The following is a 16,700-nucleotide window of genomic DNA, read 5'->3' as shown; positions in this document are numbered from 1 at the left end:
ATGAGTTAGGCTGCCCAGGGCTTGACAGCCAGTGGAGAAGCCAGGGGCAAAACCAGATTTCCAGACCCCTCCACTGGACCTCCACTGTGGGAGGATATAGTTGGCCCACCCTAAGTTCAAAAGCATCTTAGGTTTCAACCTTGTGAGACTGCCACGTGCCAGGCTCACAAGATAACTGACTCAGCAGAACAGGCTGGCTCCTGCATCAAATGTTCAGACCCACAGTCTACATGCATGAAAAAGTATAACTGGTAAAGTTATAAATGCCCTTTGCACATATAAAAATGTTTCTGGAATCCAAACCTTGGAGCAACCACTTCAGACACGTTGTTGTGGGTCTTACCTGGAGTGATTTGAGGCACTGAGAGTGAAAGAGCAAGCCTGTAGCGTCCACCAGACCTAAGGACAAGCTACAGCTCATGAGAACCCAGGTCCCCCTTCTACCCTGAAGAGAAGAGACATTCTCAGTATAAAGCCTCTGCTGATCCGCCACCGTGCATCTGCTGGGCCGGGCCACGCAGCACCTGCCTCTGCCCTCAGTGAGCTCTTCTTGCTATAAAATCCAATCCTTGGACATAGATTTTCCATGACATTCCTTTATGATCAAAAATATCATACCCTGTTGTCAGACCTTGGGTTCTTCCCGTTCTCAGTTGGTAACACGCAGTCAGCACACTGTTGTCACCTTTGGTTGTTACCATTCTTTGTGGCACAGTTCAAGGTGACCCAATCTGGCTGCCTCCTTCTCTTCTCAGAACAAACATGAATATGACTATGGACGCATTGAGAAGCACTCTAGCTTTTATGTTTCTGCTTTTGTTTTATGTCTTGTGTGTACGGAGCAGAGGATTGCATATATACTACATGGTGACATATTTTAAGGACCCTTTAACTTTCCCCCTCTCTTTTCCTAAAGTTGCTTTCCCTTCAGTCACCACCCTGAATCTCTCTCTCTCTCCAGCCTTTTCTCTGTTTTGCCCCAACCTTTCTCTTCCTTTCCAGACTCTTCTGTCTGAGTCCCTCTCCTCAGCAAACACTCAGGGCTACTTTTCTTGTCTGCTGTCCTCCAACTGGAGGAAGGGAATTCCCCTTCTTAGAAAGCAGTAAGAAAGATGTGGAAACCATATCAATGATTTTTTTTTTCTATCACTCAAATACTGTTTTGTGATGGGAAGGACAGGAAGAGGTTAAACCTATATTAAATACCCATGATATGAGCAGCCCGGGTGGCTCAGTGATTTAGCACCGTCTTCAGCCCAGGGCCTGATCCTGGAGACTGGGGATTGAGTCTCACGTCAGGATCCTTGCATGGAGCCTGCTTTTTGCTCTGCCTCTCTCTATATATCTCTGTGTCTATCATGAATAAATAAATAAAATCTTTAAAAAATGAATAAATGAATAAATACCCATGATATACCAGAGGTATTCTCATTTCATGGTCCGGTTAATATGTACCATCCATCCAGGTATATGGCAGCTTACCAAGACATAGGGTCCATTTCTTCAGGGAATGAAACCAGTTTTAACTGACCACACAATTATGGTACATAAGGTACTTGCTAAATATTTTAATTGGATGCCAAAGGTTGGAAGCATGAATAAAAATAAAAATACTGATGTCTGACTTGTCTTGAAAAGCTGGAGATTTGGTATTGCCTGGCCTGACACTAGTGAGAGTTCACTGTGGTTGCCTCTGCTGCCCACTCTGCAGGGCATCATCACCCTCTTCTGTGTTCTGGATACCAAAGTAAGTCCATTGTCATCTACCATCATGCTTCTACTATTTCCTTATGATAAATATAAAAATTAAATATCTCAAACATAGGTAAACAAGAGAATTAAGATGCCACGTGCTCCATGCACCTACCCACTAGTCCCTGACCTCACCTGCTTGCTGCCTGTAAGTATTTGCCCACTCAAAGTGAGCTCACTTTACTGAGTAATTCTTTTCCAGCTCCTCTAGGCACTGGTACCAACAGGGGGCATGTATCCCCCAATTCTCGATGGATTGGAATGAATGCAATAAATCCTACAGGAAGTCTGTTTGTTTATAGTCTTCTCTACTGCTCTTTCCCTTCCCATTCCCTGCTGTGGCCCAGAGGTACTCCCTCCCTGGTCCATGAACAAACCCTGGAGTGCCTTTTGGGGCTTCAGCTAGTCCTAACTAAATCTTCTAAAATATCAATGGCTATGAAAGTAGAGGAAGTATTTCAAAAACGCCTTAGTAGCACTGTTACCAGTAAACCATGGTAGAGAGTTCCCAATGGCTGGGTTTGTTATAAGCCAAGTCTAAGTTAGAAATGAACAGCCCAGGGACCCCTGGGTGGCGCAGTGGTTTGGCACCTGCCTTTGGCCCCAGGCGCGATCCTGGAGACCCTGGATCGAATCCCATGTCGGGCTCCAGGTGCATGGAGCCTGCTTCTCCCTCTGCCTGCGTCTCTGCCTCTCTCTCTCTCTCACTGTGTGCCTATCATAAATTTAAAAAAAAAAAGGAGAGAGAGAGAAATGAACAGCACAGAGTTCTGTGAATCAGCCAATTTAGTCCAGAAATTCATTTACAATTTTTTAAACTACTCAGTTTAGGCTCCCTTTCTCAAGAGAATAGGCCAAATTTTGGCAGTCTTGCCAAGGACAGGGATTGAGGATGGGCATTAATACAGCAGAAAATGATATTATAAAATACCAATCCTGGGGTCCCCAGGTGGCTCAGTCAGTTAAGCATCTGCCTTTAGCTTAGGCCATGATCCCAGGGTCCTGGGATTGAGTTCTGTGTCAGACTCCCAGCTCAATGGGGAGTCTGCTTCTCTCTCTCCCTGCTGCTTGTGCTGTTGCCTTCTTTGTCTCTCCCAAATAAATAAATAAATAAATTACATCTTAAAAAAAAATTATCCATTCCAGATTTTCCAGTTCACCTAATCGTGTCTTTTGTCAGCAAAGACAATTTGGTAATTGGATAATCAAATGTGACCCAACTGTTAGGCCTCTGTAAATCTTTTCATATAAATACTTTTAAGGGTTCAGGAGGAAAAAATTATTGTCACACCATTGGTCCAGGTTTTTTTTGCTTTAGGAAATATGGTGGCTACCACTATATGGCTCCTTCCTCAGAGGCTGTGGTAAAGGTGTGATGCTAGGGCTGAGGAACTAAGGTGCTACTCCTCAAGTGTCTTCACATGAGTGTCAACTTCACTTCTCATTACATCTACCTCCCTATATACTCCACTTCACCTTTATTTCATGCTTTTTTTTGGCTCCCTTCTAGTTTCTAATATATGTATATGTTCCCCCTCGTTAGACCAAAACAGCTTGAGGATGGACTACACCTTTTTTTTCCTCTTTTGGCTACCTTAGTGCCTGATTAGTATCAAACATACAGTGAGTGTTTAAATGGCTTCTAGAATGAGTGGAAACTTTTTTTTTCCTGTTGAGTAGGAACTCTGAAACACCTTCCATCACTTTCCCCATTTCGTCTCCTTGCCATCCCTCACTGCTCCCTCCTCGACACTGAGAGGGAAGCTCTGAGTGGGAAGGAGACCTTGGAAGGAAGAAGCCAGAACCAAACCTGCCTCCTGTTTTTCCCACTTCTATTTCTGCTCATTTTATTCTGAGTCTAGAAGACACATAAAAACTATCTGTTCCCCCAAAACTGAGGAGGAAGACTTTTCCAAGGCAGTAGTTGGGGCAGATTTTTGTTTTTAATGAAAAAAAATTATTTTTTTCTTGGCTTATTTATTTATTTGAGAGAACAGGAATGAGAGGGGGGAGGGGCAGAAAAAGAAGCAGACCCCCTCACACCCCCCAGCTGAGCAGGGAGCATGATGTGGGACTCGATCCCAGGACCAGGAGATCATGACCTGAGCCAAAGGCAGACACTAGGCTGACTGAGCCACCCAGGTGCCTGGAAAATTTTTTTCTATGAAGAGAGTGGAGCATGAATGAGCATCACTGCATCATTACTGCCCGGCTTATGAGCTCACACCAGAATGACTGGCTGGAGGCCATGCCCCAGCATGCAGTGCATGCTGACTATGCAGGGTGAACCCAGCTCTTTTATGTTTTCAAATATCCTCACACCATACTTCAAAACAATGCATTGGCATCCTATCCTTAATGCTTAAAAATGAATTTACCATAGCCATCCCTAAACCCGCTGATTCTCTTTCGTCTCCTTCTAAGAAGATCTCTCATATTCATCCAATTCTTTCCATTTGCTCCCACTACCTGATGGGATTTAGGATGAGAACTGCAAGAGCCTTTGGGTATCATCCCGCTCTCATCATTTTCCACATAGCAGCCTGCCTCCATTGCCTGCTTCCAACCCATTTTCCACACAGCAGCCTGGGCTCTATTTCCTTAACAAATCAGCTAACTCTCCATCTCAAAGTGCTCCAGTGGTTCCCCTTCCCACTTAGAATAAAAACTCCAATGACTGCATGATCTGACCTCACATTTCCTACCAATGTTCCCTTCTCCCCCTTCATTGCAGCGTTGCAGGCCTCCTCCCCCAGAGAGTCTTTGCTCTCATGGATCCCTGTCTCTGAATCAGTGGCTACCCCCTTCCTAGGAGAGAAGCTCCCCTCCACCTGTGAGCACCACCACAACACCCTGCTTCTTTTTCCTCCTGGCATTTAGTATCAACTGCAATTATATATTCACTTATTTCTTGACTTGTTTATCAGCTTTCTCCATGTGGCAAGATATAAATAGCACACAGATTTCCAACTACATTCTTTTTTTGGGTAGATCCTCTCTTTTGGTGGAAGGATTCCTAAAAGGTGTAGTTGCAAACATAAACTCTTTCCTCTGAATATTAACATCAGCAATCTCAAGAGTAGTTCATTTTAGTCAGCACATTAAAGAATTATTGTTCACTTTTCTAAATATAACAATGGTATGATTGTTATGTATCTTAAGTCTTAACCTTTTAGAGATACATATTAAAATACTTAATATGAGGGGTGACTGGGTGGCTCAGTCAGTTAAGCATCTGACTCTTGGTTTCAGCTCAGGTCCCTCTGCTCTTCCCTACCCTGCCCCCACCCCCCTGTTCCCTCTCTCTGTCCCTAAAAATAAATAAAATAATTAAAAAAATAAAATACTTAATATGAATGAAAAGATATAGTATCTGAAAATTGCTTTAAAAGAAATTAGGGCAGGGCAATGGGGGGAGGAAATTGTAGAAGTGTTTATGAATAATTACCCACTTGCGGCTGCAAGTGGGTAATTATTAAAGTTGAATAATACATGGGAGTTCATTATACTAGTCTTTCTACACCTGTACATGTTTGAAATTTCTCATAATGAAAAGGAAGAAAGAAAAAAGGTCTTACAGCATTTTCAGAGATGTGTCCTAGACATAAATTCTCTTTCATGTAGACAGACACACACTGTCTTCATTTCAGATCATGTCAACTCAAGCTCATCCTTGGATTGGGCTATGGCCACCTCATTTCAGCAGCTGGAAAAGATCCATGACCTCCTCCCCTTACCCCACCCCCCCAAGAATGTTCACACATGAGAACAGGGAACTTGGATATGGTGTTCACGGATATGCTCCAGGCTCCCAGACCAACGCCTGGGGGAAAAAAACATGCACTCAATAAACATGTAAACAAATTACCTATTGTGGTTCATGCCATCCTTTCTTCCAGGTCACTCAGACTACAACCGTAGGATTATCATTGCTGCTTTCTTCTCCACACTCCCTCTCACATGGGGATCCCTTCTGTCCATTCCCATTGCCAATGCCTTTCATCACCATTTACCTCTACCCCTGCAACAACCCAGGTAGGTCTCTTTATCCCAGCCTCCCCTCTATAGAGCATGTTTTACACACTACCAGAGAGCTCCTTCTAAAGCATTGTTGAAAATGTACTGAAATACTTGGCCTTTTATTAGTAATAAGCTTATTTTATATTTTCACAATGTCTTATAGATGGCAAAGCTCTTTCAGCTCTGTCATTTGATTTGATCCTCATGGCCTCTTGAGGCAGAAATTTTTCTCTTCATTTTACAGATGAAGAAACTGAGACTCAAAGACCAGAAGTTAAACAGCTATTAAGTAACAGCTTGAACAAGAAATCAGTGCTCTACAGAATAAAAGTTAATGGGAAGAAAGCAATCTACAGATTTAATGCAATCCCAGTCAGAATACCCAACAGCATTTCTCACAGAGCTAGAACAATTAATCCTACAATTTGTATGGAACCACAGAAGACTCTGAATAGCTAAAGCAATCTTGAAAAAGAAGAACAAGAGCAGATGCTTCATAATCCCAGATTTCAAGATATGCTACAAAGCTGTAGTAATCAAAACAGTATGGTATTGTCACAAAAATAGATACAGAGATCAATGGAACAGAATAGACAGCCCAGAAATAAACCCATACTTACATGGTCAATTTATCTTCAACAAAAGAGGCAAGAATATGCAATGGGAAAAGAGAGTCTCTTCAACAAATAGTGTTGGGAAAACTGGACAGCTACATGAAAGAATGAAACTGGACTACTGTCTCATATCATGCACAAAAATAAACTCAAAATGGATTAAGGACCTAAATGTAAAACCTGAAACCATAAAAATCATAGAAGAGAGCACAGGAAGTAATTTCTCTGCTAATTGACTATAGCAACATTTTTCTAGATATGTCTTCTGAGACAAGGGAAACAAAAGTGAAAATAAACTATTGGGACCACGTTAAAAAAAAAAAAGGATTCTGCACAGAAAAGAAAACAATTAACAACACTAAAAGACAACCTACTAAATGGGAGAAGATATTTACAAATGACATAGGTGATAAAGGTTTAGTATTCAAAATATAAAAAGAACTTATACAACTCAACACTCAAAAAACAAATAATGCAATTAAAAAATGGGCAGAAGACATGAACAGACATTTCTCCAAAGAAGACATCCAGATGGCCAATGGACATATGAACAGATGCTCAACATCACTCATCAGCAAGGAAATGCAAATAGAAGCCATGGTGAGATAGCACCTCACATCTGAGAATGGCTAAAATAAAAAAATACAAGAAACAACAGGTGTTGGCAAGGATGCAGAGAAAAAAGATCCCTGGCACACTGTTTGTGGGGATGCAAACTGTTGCAGCCACTATGGAAAACAGTATGGAGCTTCCTTAAAAAATTAAAAAGAGAACTACCACATGATCCAGTAATTCCACTACTGGGAATTTAGCCAAAGAATATGAAAACACTAATTCAAAAAGATATTATGCATCCATATGTTTACTGCAGAATTATTTACAATAGCCAAGGTATGGAAGCAGCCCAAGTGTTTATCAATTGATCAGTGGATAAAGAAAAAATGATATATATATATATATATAAAACAATGGAATATTATTCATCTATTAAAAGGAATGAGATCTTGCCATTTGCAACAATATGGATGGATCTAGAGAGTATAATGCTAAAGAAACTAAATTGTCAGAGAAGGACAAATACCATGTGATTTTAGTCATGTGTGGAATTTAAGAAACAAAACAAAGGGGGGAAAAAAGAGACACACCAAAACACAGACTCTTAACTGTAGAGGAAACAAACTGATGGTTACCAGAGGGGACGTGGGTAGGAGGATGGGTGAAACGGGTGACAGGGATTAAGAGGTCACAGTCCTGAGCACTGAGTAATCTATAGGATTGCTGAATTGTTATGTAGCCATGGGTTGCAGAACTCTTTGGGTTAGTGATAGTATGATAGAATGTCTTCAAAAGATTGTATATTATCTGTTTGTAAAAATGCATGTTCAAAAGAGAAAAATAATCATCTAGTACTTTTTCTGTCAGTCCAGTACTGCCTGACTGCACTTCTACCTTATGAGTACTACTTTCCTAGTACTAGTTTCCTAGTCTCAGGAACATGAACTGTGCCCAGCCACTCCCATGTCCCTGTCTCTGAGTTAAGAACATCCTTCCTACTAATTGAAAGCCACAAGACTAGGGACAGAGTCAGATTCATCTATATATACCCTCATTTAGAAACATATCCATATATGGTTCTTTCTAACCTAAATGGGGTGACATTTTCCTTTCTTTTCTTTTTTCAGAGAGAGGGCATGTGAAAGTGGTCATGGGGGCAGGAAGGTGCAGAGGAAGAGAGAGACTCTTAAGCAGGCTCCACACCCAGCACGGTACCCATCATGGCTCGATCCCATGACCCTGAGATCATGACCTGAGTTGAAACCAAGAGTCAGATGCTCATGATTGAACCACTCAGCTGCCCCTGGGTCACATTTTAAACATAAGTCTTCAATTATGATGCAAACTCTGTAAAGGCAGGAATTTTGCCTGAATTGCTCACGGCTACATTTCTTGCATTTATACCAGTGTTTGAAATAAAAGTGCTCTGTAAATATTTGCTCTATGAATAAAGTGACTCAGTTAGCTTATTTCTTGCTTATAATGTCTTAGAGATCTTTCCATGCCAGTACATGAATAGATCTATTGGATCCTTTTGAATGGCTATCTAGCATAATCAACACCCTATGGCATTTATATTCTTTCTAATTTTTCATATTTTAAACAGCATCATAATGATCATCTCCATTTATATAAAATACACACATATGCTTGTAATTCTTACAGAAATAATTCCTAGACTTGGACTTTATGGGGTCAAAGGGCACATACTTTAAAAATCTTGAAATATAGGCACCTGGTCCTCCTAAAAGACTATACCAATTTGTAGTTCCAACACCAGAGTATGAAAGTGTCTATTTCTTTATTTTTTAAGATTTTATTTATTTATTCATGAGAGACAGAAAGAGAGAGAGAGAAAGAGAGGCAGAGACACAGGCAGAGGAGAAACAGGCTCCCTTGCAGGGAGCCTGATATGGGACTTCATCCCGGGACTCCAGGATCATGCCCTGGGCCAAAGGCAGGCACTAAGCTGCTGAGTCACCCAGGGATCCCCGAAAGTGTCTATTTCTCTTTTGCCTTGCTAACCCTAAAAACTATTTATCTGTCTTACTTGGCCAAATGGATCTTAGTCCCTATCCTCCTTTTCAGGAGAAAGGAAAGACAGACAGAGGAAGGTGGGAAAAATACAAAAGAAAGGTGGCACGTAAAGGAAGTGAAATGTGCCTGGCTGGGTCTTCCAGGGAAAAATAGACAAGAGGCATTTCATTTGTGTTTATAATTTTTATATGGATGGGGCACCTGGGATGCCTGGGTGGCTCAGTGGTTGAGCGTCTGCCTTCAGCTCAGGTCATGATCCCGGGGTCCTGGGATCAAGTACCGCATTGGGCTCCCACAGGGAGATTGCTTCTCCCTCTGCCTATGTCTCTGCATCTCTCTGTGTCTCTCATGAATAAATAAACAAAAGCTTTAAAAAATAAATTTTATATGGTTAATGCTGAATCTAAAACATTTTTTTGGGCCAATGGTGCTTTTCTCTGAAGTATTGTGGTAAGGTTGTCAGAACACAGGGAATTGCTGCCCGAAAAAAAAAAAAAAAAAGAAGGGAAGTTATAATTTAATCTCCATTATATTGCAGGATTATCACCATATATATGAAGAACAAAATATTTGTCAAGGCATTTTCGCCTATGGTGTCATATATAATATTCACAAGAACTCTGTTGGCATATTTCTCCATTATTATTGATTATCTGAAGTACAGAAAATTCAAGTCATTAACCCAACATCACTCAGTTAAAGGCAAAGACAAGACTTAACCTCCTTCTTCTGGCTCAGCCTGGTTCTCTTTCCTGCGGGGTTTGCATGGTTAGTCAACTGCCCTTGAGTCAAATTCACTGCACTGAAAGCACATCAGACACTTTTCAGTGATTCTGTCCCAATAAGACACCTTCAATATATCACTCAGAGCTGATCATGCTGACATTATGTTATGGCTCTTAAAAGGAGAAAATGGTTACTAAGAAAAGAGCTCCTCTCTGTGTTCTTGACTCAAATTTATCACATCTTAAAGGGCACAGAGCCTTTGGAATGATCATGAAGATTCTTGCATATGTGCAGAATCTGCATTTCCTGAGAGGCCTAAGAGTACAGGCATTAAGAGTAGTGACATCAAAGCCCAGATTTCTACAATAAGTGTGTTGCAGGCAATCTAAAATTTCTCTTAAATCCTTTCAAGTTTCCATCTATTGCCTACGCTTCTGCTTTTCTAGGAATTTGTTACAGTCACACACCATTTTTTAGGTACCCCAATCTGTTAGCTACCCATTGCTACCTAATGATTCAGTCGACGTCTTAAAATAGCAAACATTGATTATGTCACAGTTTCTGTGGGTCAGGAGTCCAGCGTGGCAAGCTGGGTGTCTCTGACTTGGGGTTTCTCACAAGCCATCAGCAAAGATGCTGGCTGGGGCTGCAGTCATGTCAAGGTTCATGGGGGAAGACCTGCTTCCAAACTTGCTTGTTGACAGAACTTAGTTCTTTAGCTGTGGCCAGAGACAGCAGCTCCTTGCCACATGGTCCACCTGTGGAGCAGCCCACAACCTGGCAGTGTGCTTCCCTCAAAGCAAGAGTCAGAGAGCAAGAAAGGGTGCCCAAGACAGAAGTTATAGCCTTTTTGGTACCTAATCTTGGAAATGACATCCCATAACTTTTTCCATATTCTTTTTTAATTAATGTATTTGAGAGAGAAAAGAGAGAGCATGAGAGCAGCAGTGAGGAGAGGGGGTGCTGAGGGAGAGTGAGAGAATCTCAAGGAGACTGACTTGGGGCTCGATCTCATGACCCTGAGATCATGACCTGAGCAGAAACCAAGAGTTGGATGCCTAATCGCCTGAGCCACCCAGGCACTCCTTTCTCCATATTGTATTTATTAGAAGTGAGTCACTAGGTGTAGCCCGCAGGCATGGGGAGGGATTACCCAAAGGCACAAATACCAGAAGGTGGAACTCCCTGGGGGCTGTCTACCACAAACACCGTCTTACCACACACACCTTCCATCTTTCTTTCCTTTCTGTCTCCTGTCCTTCCTCCATCCCCTCCCTACTTCTCTCTACACTCACTGTGAGTCCACCAGGACTCCAGAGGTACGCTGGGCTGGGCGCTGGGAATACAAAGCCCAAGAACACTGAAATTGCGGCCTAGTGGAGAAGAAAGGTCCAATAAGATAAAGGTTTCCCACAGTTCAGTCACTTACCCTTTGGCCATAATCATGGATGTCCTAAACCTTGTCTTATTCCAGGTTTTAAATCTATTTGCTTCTAAAACATGACCTCATCGTAAGCCAGTTCCTACCCCTGGCTGCCCATTAGCAATGCATCCTGGAGGCTATTTAGCCTGCAGGTGAAGGAGATGAGGTTAACACCTGTTCTTCCCACCGCCCTGCAGCTGCTTGTCGAATATCCCCAAGTGGTCCTCAGCTGGGGGGCGGCCGCTTCCCTGGGAGGAGACCAACCCCCAGCCCTCATTCCCCCTCTCCACCCCCCCCCGGGGGGCCTTTAACCCTTCCTTAACAAAGGGAGGACGGGCACTGAGGGGGGCACTTGAAGGGATGAGCACTGGGTGTTATACTCTATGTTGGCAAATGGAACTTCAATTAAAAAAAAAAAAAAAAAAAAAAGGCAGGGGATCCCTGGGTGGCGCAGCGGTTTGGCGCCTGCCTTTGGCCCAGGGCGCGATCCTGGAGACCCGGGATCGAATCCCACGTCGGGCTCCCGGTGCATGGAGCCTGCTTCTCCCTCTGTCTGTGTCTCTGCCCCTCTCTCTCTCTCTCTCTGTGACTATCATAAATAAATAAAAATTAAAAAAAAAAAAAAAGGCAGAGCGACTTTTCTTCAGTGAAAAGGGAACTTCTTTCTTAAAAAGAGGTGGAGCATTATCGTGGGTACTTGTGACCCCCAGTGGCAGAGAAGGGAAATGCATGCGGCGAGGTGTGGGGGGCGGGCTCTCACCCAGGCCCCAGAGCCACCGCTCGCTCCGGGTGCAGAGCAGCGTCGACGCAAAAACAACGCAGGACAGACAACAGGACAGACACCCCCGCACCTCACCCCCGGCCCGAGCAGTGTCACTCACATCTAAGCTATCCGCACCTCCACCAGCACAAAACACACCACGAGATGCAAACGCCCCTGCGGCCTCTGCGTTGTGTCCCTGGGATTCTGGTGCATGACAAGGGAGGAGCCTCTCAAACTTCCCAAGGACCCCTGCTGGCTGAGAGGGCTCATCTAGGTCCCTGGGCGCCTGGGGGAGGGCCGTGAGCTGCAGGAGCAAAGGCAAAATTGTTCTGAAGTATCGTTTTTTATTATAAACGCTTCTGTGAATGCTGCATTCCGATGCGCTAATATCAACACGTTTAACGTGATATTCTACCCAAATCTCTGAATCAAATCAACTCTGTAGAAGGATACATGATTTTTACGCAGAGCCCCTTAGCCAGTACCCCTGACCCCAGGGGTCCCCCCATGTGAAGGGCGGAGACCAGGGTAACCACCATGGGGCGGGACTCGCCGCTCCCAATCCCAGCTCCCCTGCTTCCTGGGTGACCTTGGCAAATGAATCCACTGCTCGGAAACACTTTTCTTATTGGTAAAGCAGTTGTAACCTGGGAGCTCTGGAGAGCCTGAATTTCTGACTTCGGGGAAAGGTAACACCCTCGCATGTCTGTAGAGCGTTTTTGCGAGTTGCCAAGCTTTTTTCCTTGTGCTACTTTATTTCCCTGGTGTAAGGGGAAGAGAGCCAGCTTTGGAAGCCGAAACCTCAGCATGCACCCGGCTCTGCCAGAGTGCACTTGGGCAAGCGACTTAACCTTTGGGCTCTGGAAGGCTCATGCAAGAAAGAGATGTGACTATGATGTTGCAGATTATTGGGATACTTAAGTATAATTATAATAAGGTAGGCTGTCCACAATACGTGATAAGTCTCGCTGGTGGTTGGAGGTGGCTGGAGGCCGCTGCGGTGGGTGGGTGAGCACACCAGTTCTGCATTCAGGCTGGCTGAGCTCCTTTTTTTTTTCTTTTCAAAAAAAATTTTTTTTAAAGATTTTATTTATTTATTCATGAGAGACACACACACACAGAGGCAGAGACACAGGCAGAGGGAGAAGCAGGCTCCATGCAGGGAACCTGATGTGGGACTTGACCCCGGGTCTCCAGGATTAGGCCCTGGGTTGAAAGCGGCACTAAACCGCTGAGCCACCAGGCTGCCCTCTTTTCAAATTTTTATTTAAATTCTAGTTAGTTAACATATAGTGTCATATTGGTTTCAGGCATAGAATTTAGTGATTCATCACTTACATGTAACACCCAGGACTCATCATAATAAGTGCCCTCCTTTAAAAAAAAAAAAAAGATTTCTTTGACAGAGAGCATGAACAGGCATGTGAGTAGAGGGGAGGGGCAAAGGGAGAGGGAGAGGGAGAGAGAGAATCTTAAGCAGGCTCCATGCCCAGCAGAGCCTGACATGGGACTCAGTCTCACAACCCTGAGATCATGACCTGAGCCAAAATCAAGAGTTGGATGCTTAACCAACTGAGCTACCCAGGAGCCCCATAACAAGTGCCCTCCTTAATACCCATCACCTATTTAGCCCATCCCCTGCGCATCTCCCCTCCAGCAGCTCTCAGTTTGTTCTCTGTGGTTGAATCTCTTATGGTTTGCTTCCCTCTCTCTTTTTTTCTCTTCCCATATGTTCATGTTTTGTTTCCTAAATTCCACATATGAGTTAGATCATATAGTATTTATCTTTCTCTGACTGACTTATTTTGCTCAGTGTAGTACACTCTAGCTCCACCCATGTCTTGCAGAAAGTAAGATCTCATTCTTTTTGATGGCTGAGTAATATTCCATTATATATGTATATATATAAAAATAATATTCATATATATGTATATATATATCTTCATCCTTTCATCTGTGAATGGACATTTGGGCCCTTCCCTTAGTTTGGCAGACTGGCTCAGCCCTTATTATCTAGGTGGTCTTGGGCAAGTTATTTAACATTTCCTCAATTTCCTCAACTGTCAAAGAAAGATAAATATAGAACCCTCTCAGAGGTTATGAAAATAAGATGACTTAATAGAAAATATGCTCACAGTAGTGACTAACTCACAGAAGATTAAGGGTTCCAGTAAGTATCTACGTATAGCTGAATGGCCATATTATTGTCCTCTTCAGTTAGGGAAGTAGATGCTCAGAGAAGGTCCCTTCTATCACTATGACTTCTCTTCCTAAGTGGAAGATTGAGGATTTGAACCCAGATTATGACTCCCGATCTGGTCATCTTTTCACTGTGCTCCAACAGGGTCTCCTGGGAGTAGGGGCTATGCACTTCACAGCAATTTATCCTCCACTAGAAGCCATGAATCCCTGGGGCCACCCATGGAGGCCAATGCCCACACACTATTCCCAAATATAAATAGCAGTGATTCTCAAACTAATTTTTTCTAGTTCATGAAATAATGCATTGTTGTTTCCCAGAGAGGTTGGAAAAAAGACAATAACCCTGTGTCTAATGGAGTTTCTCTCTGGAACTAAAAAATCTCTCAGTTACCTACAGATGCTATAGGGAACCAACATTGTTCTGATACCTGCTTGGATCCAACAGTTATAACATGTAAAAGCAGAAAAAGATCATGCATTGTTTTCTCCAAATCAATATGGAAATTGAGGTCATGTAGGAATGTAAAGATCATGTTTCACTCTTCACTTTATTTCAGCTTCAGTGGAAGCAGATCACTCACTCACTTTAGAAATATCTTGTACTGGGCATAATTTTTTTGTAAGAGCCTGATATACCTCAGCTTCCTTTGACTTTTTAATTTTTTTCATTCAACAAATTTTACTGAAAACCAAGAATGTGCCAGGGACTCCTTTAGGTGCTGGGAAATTGCAGTAATAAGTAAAAAGAGAAAAATCTCTGCCCTCACAAAGCTTACAGTTTAGTAGGAAGGTACATGAAGATTGCTAGGTATGATCTGGGGTTACATAGGGTGATCAGAGTTGCTTCACAGAGAAGGTGACATGGATCTAAGGAGGCAAGCCATGCAATATATGAGAGAAAAGCATTTCAGATGGGAGGAATGTCCAGTGCAAATGCTTTGGTGCAGAGTAAGAGGGTCAACCCAGTTGACCATTGGGTGAGAGTGGTAGTGGGGTGGAAGGAACATGTATGCTGAATTGTGCAGGACCCTGTGGTCTACCATAAGGACTTTGACTTTCCCTCTGAGTGAGCTTGGGACTGTTGGGGGGTTTTGAACCACGGAGAGACATGTTCTAAAAGGATCACTCTGGGGAGCCCGGGTGGCTCGGTTGGTTAAGCATCTGCCTTTGGCTCGGGTCATGATCACAGGGTTCTGGGATCGAGTCTGGCATTAGGCTCCCTGCTCAGGGGGTCGTCTAATTCTCCCTCTGCCCCTTCTGTCCCTCACACTCATGTTTTCTCTCTCTTTCCCTTGCAAAAGTAAATAAAATCTTAAAAAAAAAAAAAAAGGATCATTCTGACTACCTTGTGGGGAATAGGGATGATGGTGGGTTGGACCAGGATGATGGAGGTTAAAGTATAAGAAAACAAGGAGTCCAACACGGAATTATGGAACTTTCCAGAACTCAGCTAACCCTGGCCTCCTCTCCTTGAGGAGAGAGCCCTGTAGGGAGATGTCACTTAGATGACCCCTATCTCCTCCCTCAGTTCCACTGCCTTTACCCATTGACAGGTCCAACCCAGGCATCTTCTCTGAGCTCCCTCTCCATGTCTACATCCGGTTTCTCATCATCACCTTATAATTTTTTTTTAAGATTTATTTATTCATGATAGACATAGAGAGAGAGAGGCAGAGACACAGGAGGAGGGGTAAGCAGGCCCATGCCGGGAGCCCGACGTGGGACTCGATCCCTGGACTCCAGGATCGCGCCCCGGGCCAAAGGCAGACGTGAAACCGCTGAGCCACCCAAGGATCCCCTCACCATCACTTTAAACTCAACATGGCCTGCTGCACTGGACATGCACCACCCTCCCACCCAGTTGCTAAGCTGGACACTTGAAATTCATCTTGGATATTTCCCCTACTTTACTTCCATATTCGCTGAGCCCCAGACCTCAGAGCCATCCACTTCTCTCTACATCTTCTTGAAGCTAACAATGTGTTCCCACCAGCCTCCCAAATGGCTTAGTGCACCTCTGCCTCTTGCCCCCATCTCTTATTATCAAATCATAAGCTGCTTAAAATCCTTACATGCCTTCTCATTGCTTCTAGAGAAGTCCTTACAAAACAAAATTCCTCTCATACCCTTAAGTGTCCCATACATCTCCAGTCTCTTGCCATTCCTTCTCCATTTTTCTCTGCCTTCCAGATGTATTAACCTTCTTCAGTTCCCACTTCAGGGCTTTTGCACATCATCCTTCTTTTGCCTAGAAGATGCTTTCATATCCTCTATACCTTCCACATCTTCCAGCTCTCAGATCATGGAACTTTCCCAGTAAAACCTCCTATAAACCCCAGAAGTGGTCAGAGCTCTCTCCCCATGTGCTTACGACACCTTGGATTTCTCTTGCATGGCATTCTCACAATTGGAATAATTACTTATTTAAGTAGTTGTTTAATGCTTGTTCATATTATGTTCTATACCATGTCTGTCTTCTCACTGTGGTATCTCCAACACCAAGGGCATTACAGGCAGCAACGAGGGGCTGTACTAAGTGGTACTGTCCATGGACGCAAACAAAAGGCTCCTGCCTAGCATATGTTCCTATCCTCTTCCAGTGATACAT

At 43.3% G+C, this 16,700-nt stretch overlaps 1 protein-coding gene across 1 annotated transcript in view; it reads right to left on the bottom strand.

Annotated features, from left to right (window-relative positions):
• Positions 1 to 16,700, bottom strand: part of MTNR1B (melatonin receptor 1B) — a 37,228-nt gene extending 20,528 nt beyond the window's left edge. Inside the window, exons 1-4 of the mRNA XM_055320367.1 lie at positions 16,575 to 16,700; positions 11,888 to 12,194; positions 11,000 to 11,077; positions 10,395 to 10,462 (exon numbers count right to left, since the gene is read on the bottom strand). Coding sequence (XP_055176342.1) covers positions 10,395 to 10,462; positions 11,000 to 11,077; positions 11,888 to 12,194; positions 16,575 to 16,700 — 579 coding nt within the window. The remainder of the gene's footprint in view (positions 1 to 10,394; positions 10,463 to 10,999; positions 11,078 to 11,887; positions 12,195 to 16,574) is intronic.

The sequence above is a fragment of the Nyctereutes procyonoides genome, unplaced genomic scaffold, assembly GCF_905146905.1.
Source record: "Nyctereutes procyonoides isolate TBG_1078 unplaced genomic scaffold, NYPRO_anot_genome, whole genome shotgun sequence".
NCBI lineage: Eukaryota > Metazoa > Chordata > Mammalia > Carnivora > Canidae > Nyctereutes > Nyctereutes procyonoides.
This window is presented reverse-complemented; position numbering and strand designations above follow the sequence as displayed.